We start from the raw sequence: 8403 nt of genomic DNA, 5'->3' as shown, positions 1-8403 counted from the left end.
ATTTTGATGCCCTGACCTAGCCCTTCTGTATTTTGATGCCCTGAGCTAGCCCTTCTGTATTTTGATGCCCTGACCTAGCCCTTCTGTATTTTGATGCCCTGACCTAGCCCTTCTGTATTTTGATGCCCTGACCTAGCCCTTCTGTATTTTGATGCCCTGACCTAGCCCTTCTGTATTTTGATGCCCTGAGCTAGCCCTTCTGTATTTTGATGCCCTGAGCTAGCCCTTCTGTATTTTGATGCCCTGACCTAGCCCTTCTGTATTTTGATGCCCTGAGCTAGCCCTTCTGTATTTTGATGCCCTGACCTAGCCCTTCTGTATTTTGATGCCCTGAGCTAGCCCTTCTGTATTTTGATGCCATGACCTAGCCCTTCTGTATTTTGATGCCCTGACCTAGTCCTTCTGTATTTTGATGCCCTGACCTAGTCCTTCTGTATTTTGATGCCCTGACCTAGCCCTTCTGTATTTTGATGCCCTGACCTAGCCCTTCTGTATTTTGATGCCCTGAGCTAGCCCTTCTGTATTTTGATGCCCTGCCCTAGCCCTTCTGTATTTTGATGCCCTGAGCTAGCCCTTCTGTATTTTGATGCCCTGACCTAGCCCTTCTGTATTTTGATGCCCTGACCTAGTCCTTCTGTATTTTGATGCCCTGACCTAGCCCTTCTGTATTTTGATGCCCTGACCTAGCTCTTCTGTATTTTGATGCCCTGACCTAGCCCTTCTGTATTTTGATGCCCTGACCTAGTCCTTCTGTATTTTGATGCCCTGACCTAGCCCTTCTGTATTTTGATGCCCTGACCTAGCCCTTCTGTATTTTGATGCCCTGACCTAGCCCTTCTGTATTTTGATGCCCTGGCCTAGTCCTTCTGTATTTTGATGCCCTGGCCTTTCTGTATTTTCTATGATGTAATACAGAAAAATGTATTAGCAAAACAACAGAGCGATTTATTTTTTAAAAAATTATGTACTCCTTGACTTGGATAATTAACCTTGAATTATTAACAAAATAGCCTAGTGAAATAGATGATGATTTGTTTAGGGTCTCTATCTCAGGCCTGTGTATTTAGGTGAGCTACTGTATTTCCTACTGTAATAAGCTACAATAACAGTACCAGAAAAACCCAGAGTCAAATCAGTTTGCTCTCATTATGTCAAATCTAGTGGATTTGTGTATCAGTCACATACAACAATATATCCTGTGGTCTCTAGAAATCAAACTCAGTGACAGCCCTTCCAACCAAATCCCTTTTTGAATGTTTGTCTCCCCAATCGCACTCAGGCAAGAAAATAAAGATTATACATCCGAATTCAGAGCATAATTCAAGAGAGTGTGATAGGAAGTCTAACCTACGCACATAGTGAAACATGTGAAATATTTCTGCTGTCCGCTATGCACCTCTGAAGGGCCCGCGGACGGACAGGGCAGACAGGGCAGACAGGGCAGACAGGGCAGACAGGGCAGGTACTGTGACTAATGGCCACCCAGGCCGTCCACTAGCACTGCATCTGAAATGGCACCCTATTCCCTACATAGTGCACTACTTTTGACCAGGGCCCTATTGTACATAGTGCACTACTTTTGACCAGGGCCCTATTGTACATAGTGCACTTTATAGGGAATAAGGTGCCATTTTGGACACAGCCTAGGGCTAACCCGGTCCTGTCTGGGAGGTGCTACTGTTGGAGTCTGTTCTGTACCCTCTCTGCTCTCTGGGAGGTGCTACTGTTGGAGTCTGTTCTGTACCCTCTCTGCTCTCTGGGAGGTGCTACTGTTGGAGTCTGTTCTGTACCCTCTCTGCTCTCTGGGAGGTGCTACTGTTGGAGTCTGTTCTGTACCCTCTCTGCTCTCTGGGGGGTGCTACTGTTGGAGTCTGTTCTGTACCCTCTCTGCTCTCTGGGAGGTGCTACTGTTGGAGTCTGTTCTGTACCCTCTCTGCTCTCTGGGGGGTGCTACTGTTGGAGTCTGTTCTGTACCCTCTCTGCTCTCTGGGAGGTGCTACTGTTGGAGTCTGTTCTGTACCCTCTCTGCTCTCTGGGAGGTGCTACTGTTGGAGTCTGTTCTGTACCCTCTCTGCTCTCTGGGAGGTGCTACTGTTGGAGTCTGTTCTGTATCCTCTCTGCTCTCTGGGAGGTGCTACTGTTGGAGTCTGTTCTGTACCCTCTCTGCTCTCTGGGAGGTGCTACTGTTGGAGTCTGTTCTGTACCCTCTCTGCTCTCTGGGAGGGAGATGACATCACATATAATCCCACTGGGCACACACTGGTTGAATCAACGGTGTTTCCACGTCATTTCAATGTAATTACATTAAACCAATGTGGAATAGATGTTAAATTGATGTCTGTGCCCAGTGGGATAGGATAGATGGCTGATTTCATAACCCCTCTAGGAGTGTCTGTCGGTCTGTATGTCTCTGTTGCCTGTGTGTCACTGTGTGTAAAATGAAACTTTGTGTGTGTGTGTGTGCGTGCGTGCGTGCGTTCACTTCCTGCCTTTTGACTACACAAACCAACGTCTGCGAGCTGAACAGACTCCTGACCTATTTCACAGCCTGTATGATGCGATCTGAAAACATGTGTTTCAGAGTTAGTCGTAACTGGGATAACATTATAGTGCTATAAGGACGTAGGTTTGACAGGACACTGGCCACGGTCTCTGTGACACTGGGGCCTGCTCACTCATTGGCCTGCTCACTCATTGGCCTGCTCACTCATTGGCCTGCTCACTCATTGGCCTGCAGGGCTGAGGTCAACACAACTTGTAAAGCTCAGTGCCGCCTCATTGCCAAACGCGATGGTTTGAGTTCTAATGGCAGTTTAATAAGGTTAAACAGGTAAATAGGGCTGTTATTAAAACTGCTTCATTCAGCCTCCATTTCCTCATGTTCCATTGACAGTGTTTTCCCAAACCTGAATGTCTTCTGGAGACCCAGCTGATACCTGCTCCTCCCTACATGGGACATAGTGGAGCTCGATTGGTTTCTCCAACACAGAACAGATGTAGTTGGAGGAATAATTCAAGGGACAAGTTTGAAAGGAAACACTCAGATCATTTGAAGTTTCCCATCAAACAATGTTTTTAAGGTTCTGAGGACTTCAATACTTCCCATTGCCACTAATCAATCTTTCATCTCACATAGCTACCTGTCAAGGGACTTAAACCCATAACCTTCTGTGTGTCAGTCCCAACCTCTTGATGTACGTGCTGGTGTTGTACAAGGACACTGTAATGTGTCTTCTCAATCTTAAAACAGGGCCTGTACAGCCTCTATTCTGTCACCAGAGTATTCATCTGGTTCCCAGACACTTCTGCCCAGATGCGTAAAGAGTCTGGTGGACCAACGCCCTCGTTAGCCAATAGAAAGACCACGAGAAACCTGTGCATAGGCATTGGCTTAATTGTCTTAATCTACCAATCATTTCCAACAATACCTTCCCCCTAACTCTCCCCGGTTCTTGTCTTCGATGCGTCTTGCCTCAATTTGGAGCTATGCCTTGCAGTCGTGTGATTCGCTAAATATAATGATGACATATACAGTGCATTCGGAAAGTATTCAGACCCCTTCACTTTTTCCAAATTTTGTCACGTTACAGCCTTATTCTAAAATGGATTAAATATAAACACATTTCTCATCAATCTACACACAATACCCCATAATGACATCACAATACCCTATAATGACATCACAATACCCATAATGACATTGCTAAAAAAAAAAAATGTAATGCAGCGTTGAAGGTCCCCAAGAACAGAGTGGCCTCCATCATTCTTAAATGGAAGAAGACTGGAACCACAAAGACTCTTCCTAGAGCTGTCCGCCCGGCCGAACTGAGCAATTGGGGGGAGAGGGGCCTTGGTCAGGGAGATGACCAAGAACCCAATGGTCACTTTGACAGAGCTCCAGAGCGCTCTGGAGCAGGTTTTCATCGAGGATCTCTCTGTACTTTGCTCCGTTCATCTTTCCCTCGATCCTGACTAGTCTCCCAGTCACTGCCGGTGAAAAATGGTTTCAGTTCTAACTTAAAGGGATAGTTCACCCAAATTACAAAATGACACATTGGTTTTCTTACTCTGTAAACCGTCTATGTACAAGGTATGACAGCAATCTGACACCACCTCTATACCAGGCGGTGTCCGAGCAAGGCCGAGCTCCCTGCCATTCAACGACCTCCATACCAGGCGGTGTCAGAGAAAGGCTGAGCTCCCTGCCATTCAACGACCTATATACCAGGCGGTGTCCGAGCAAGGCCGAGCTCCCTGCCATTCAATGACCTCCATACCAGGCGGTGTCAGAGGAAGGCTGAGCTCCTTGCCATCCCGGACCTATATACCAGGCGGTATCCGAGCAAGGCCGAGCTCCCTGCCATTCAACGACCTCCATACCAGGTGGTGTCAGAGGAAGGCTGAGCTCCCTGCCATCCCGACCTATATACCAGGCGATGTCAGAGGAAGGCCCGAACATTTTTCAAAGACTCCAGCCACCCAAGTCATAGATACTTTAATGTATAGATTCCCCCCCCCCCCCCATCTTTACTCAAATGATAACCAGAAACTCAGTTATTCCCTTTGTCATATTATCGGTTTGTGAAGGGTCAAGCTGTCTGCTGTTTTCATGGGAACCATTTGTCATATTATCGGTTTGTGAAGGGTCAAGCTGTCTGCTGTTTTCATGGGAACCATTTGTCATATTATCGGTTTGTGAAGGGTCAAGCTGTCTGCTGTTTTCATGGGAACCATTTGTCATATTATCGGTTTGTGAAGGGTCAAGCTGTCTGCTGTTTTCATGGGAACCATTTGGAATAGCAGCTGATGGTGCCTGTCAAAGGAAGTCCAGTAGAATCACTTGAATAATTGGAATTAATGGGTTTATGGTGGAACTGATTCTCTTGTGAACGTATCAGTTATTTCTGATGTTTAACTAACAACTTCTAGACTTTTGACATAACCCCAATGGCACTTATCCCTGTTACATTCTGCGTCCCAAATCACACCATTTTCCCTATATTGAGCACTACTTTTGACCAGGGCCCATATCGACTCTGGTCAAAAGCAGTGCACTATATAGGGAATAGGGTGGTATTTGGGACATGCTATTGGTTTCCATTATGTGTCCAGTAAGGAATTTTAATCACTGTTGAACCCTTCTGCAAGATACACAACAGACACATCTCAGCTTTTATGGGCCAGCTAAAGTATAGCAGATGTTTCAATAGGGCATGGATATTCTGGACAGTTGTCTGTCCGGTTCATGTCAGGCGATGGGCTGGGTTCACATGAAGTTTAAAGGTCCCAGAAAATAGCTCTTTGTGGTCGAGGCTGACGCCCCCCCCCCCCCCCTGTATATCGCCAGGAGGACCAATGAGTTTCTGTGTGTGTGTGTGTATGTGTGTGTGCTTGTGTGAATCCTTTAGTTTTTAGTAATCAAGTTCTCTGCCTTGCGAATTAATTTCAGACAACAATTGGGTTCACATAGAGTTCAAAGGTCGTAGAAAAGAGCTCCTTGTGGAGGATTCTACTGCCTCCTCACCAAAACCATGGAGCCATACTCAACCATACTCAACCATACTCAACCATACACAACCATACGCAACCATACTCAACCATACTCAACCATACTCAACCATACTCAACCATACTCAACCATACTCAACCATACACAACCATACACAACCATACACAACCATACACAACCATACTCAACCATACTCAACCATACTCAACCATACTCAACCATACACAACCATACACAACCATACTCAACCATACTCAACCATACTCAACCATACTCAACCATACACAACCATACACAACCATACTCAACCATACTCAACCATACTCAACCATACTCAACCATACTCAACCATACTCAACCATACTCAACCATACTCAACCATACTCAACCATACTCAACCATACTCAACCTGCCTCTGTTGCTCCTTCCCTTCCCCTGGACTTCAGATGCTGCCCTAGTCAAAAGGGAATAAGGTTTCATTTGGGACTAGGACTGGGCCAGTCCAGTGGATGGTTGTGTCTTCAGTCTAGTGGGTGGTTGTGTCTTCAGTCCAGTGGGTGGTTGTGTCTTCAGTCCAGTGGGTGGTTGTGTCTTCAGTCCAGTGGGTGGTTGTGTCTTCAGTCCAGTGGGTGGTTGTGTCTTCAGTCCAGTGGGTGGTTGTGTCTTCAGTCCAGTGGGTGGTTGTGTCTTCAGTCCAGTGGGTGGTTGTGTCTTCAGTCCAGTGGGTGGTTGTGTCTCCAGTCCCAGTGGGTGGTTGTGTCTCCAGTCCAGTGGGTGGTTGTGTCTTCAGTCCAGTGGGTGGTTGTGTCTTCAGTCCCGTGGGTGGTTGTGTCTTCAGTCCAGTGGATGGTTGTGTCTTCAGTCCAGTGGGTGGTTGTGTCTTCAGTCCAGTGGGTGGTTGTGTCTTCAGTCCAGTGGGTGGTTGTGTCTTCAGTCCAGTGGGTGGTTGTGTCTTCAGTCCAGTGGGTGGTTGTGTCTTCAGTCCAGTGGGTGGTTGTGTCTTCAGTCCAGTGGGTGGTTGTGTCTTCAGTCCAGTGGGTGGTTGTGTCTTCAGTCCAGTGGGTGGTTGTGTCTTCAGTCCAGTGGGTGGTTGTGTCTTCAGTCCAGTGGGTGGTTGTGTCTTCAGTCCAGTGGGTGGTTGTGTCTTCAGTCCAGTGGGTGGTTGTGTCTTCAGTCCAGTGGGTGGTTGTGTCTTCAGTCCAGTGGGTGGTTGTGTCTTCAGTCCAGTGGGTGGTTGTGTCTTCAGTCCAGTGGGTGGTTGTGTCTTCAGTCCAGTGGGTGGTTGTGTCTTCAGTCCAGTGGGTGGTTGTGTCTTCAGTCCAGTGGGTGGTTGTGTCTTCAGTCCAGTGGGTGGTTGTGTCTTCAGTCCAGTGGGTGGTTGTGTCTTCAGTCCAGTGGGTGGTTGTGTCTTCAGTCTAGTGGGTGGTTGTGTCTTCAGTCCAGTGGGTGGTTGTGTCTTCAGTCCAGTGGGTGGTTGTACAGTAAACAGCTGCTGCTTCCAGTCATACTTCCTCATACCTCTTCATACTTCTTCATACTTTCAACAAGTAGAGAAACATCTCAGTGGAGTCGATCTATAAGCTATCAGCATCCGGTTGGTATAAGAGGGAACATTTCTCTGATCTAAGAAGGACAGAGAGATCAACAGCATTGGTCAAAAGCCTGTCTAATTGGTTGGCTATCTAACCAGGCTGTAGGCTACGAATAATTGGAATTATCATTGTTTCATTCAGAAATCTTCCCATTTTTAGCTTGTCTGAACAAAATAAAATCCTTCAGCATGACTTGGTAACAGATTTATTTGAATGGTTGGACTCCATGGGGACGTCCCAAATGGCACCTGGTCTATTCCCTATATAGTGCACTACTTATGACCAGAGCCTTATGGGGACCCTATTCCCTATGTAGAGCACTACTTTTGACCAGAGCCCTACGGGGACCGGGACCCTATTCCCTATGTAGTGCACTACTTTTGACCAGAGCCCTATGGGGACCCTATTCCCTATGTAGTGCACTACTTTTGACCAGAGCCCTAGCTCCACTATATAGGTAACAGGGTACTATTTGGGACACCAAACACCACGCTGTTTTCTCTCAGCGTGCGACAGGTTTATGGAACGTGGGACAGGCTGTCATGCATTGAAGTTTTGTTTTTAGTAGGGCCTGTGGTGTAGTGTGGTATTTAACACATGGATGACTTGCAATTGCCTGAGATTTTCCATGATAACAAAACCAAGATAATTTAGGATTTAAGATTGACAGATTATTATTTTTAGCCATTTGCCTGAGTTTAAAACAAACAGAACAGACCAAGGAAGGAAGGAGGAATAGAATTGACAGAATAAAAGGAGAGCAGACAAATAATTCTTCCAGAAAAGAGGAATCAAAGAGCAAGCCAGCTCTCAGCTGGGTCTGTAAGGGAGTCAGCCTGCATCTTCTCCCTTACCAGAGCAGCCAGCTCTCAGCTGGGTCTGTTAGGGAGTGGGGCTGCATCTTCTCCCCTACCAGAGCAGTCAGCTCTCAGCTGGGTCTGTTAGGGAGTGGGGCTGCATCTTCTCCCCTACCAGAGCAGCCAGCTCTCAGCTGGGTCTGTTAGGGAGTGGGGTTGCATCTTCTCCCCTACCAGAGCAGCCAGCTCTCAGGTGGGTCTGTTAGGGAGTCAGGCTGCATCCTCTCCCCTACCAGAGCAGCCAGCTCTCAGCTGGGTCTGTTAGGGAGTTGGGCTGCATCTTCTCCCCTACCAGAGCAGCCAGCTCTCAGCTGGGTCTGTTAGGGAGTCAGGCTGCATCTTCTCCCCTACCAGAGCAGCCAGCTCTCAGCTGGGTCTGTTAGGGAGTCAGGCTGCATCCTCTCCCCTACCAGAGTTAGATGGAGTGGACTAATCATGAAGGGGG

At 47.3% G+C, this 8403-nt stretch overlaps 1 protein-coding gene across 1 annotated transcript; it reads right to left on the bottom strand.

The window, feature by feature from the left end:
- Positions 1-6035: 6035 nt before the first annotated feature.
- LOC139572436 (proteoglycan 4-like) lies at positions 6036-7025 on the bottom strand. Its single transcript, XM_071395186.1, has one exon. The coding sequence runs from the start codon at positions 7023-7025 to the stop codon at positions 6036-6038; it is 990 nt and encodes a 329-aa protein (XP_071251287.1).
- Positions 7026-8403: the final 1378 nt, after the last annotated feature.

The sequence above is a fragment of the Salvelinus alpinus genome, chromosome 4, assembly GCF_045679555.1.
Source record: "Salvelinus alpinus chromosome 4, SLU_Salpinus.1, whole genome shotgun sequence".
In the NCBI taxonomy this organism is placed as follows: domain Eukaryota; kingdom Metazoa; phylum Chordata; class Actinopteri; order Salmoniformes; family Salmonidae; genus Salvelinus; species Salvelinus alpinus.
Note: the sequence above shows the minus strand (reverse complement) of the source record. Positions and strands in the feature narration are given on the sequence as shown.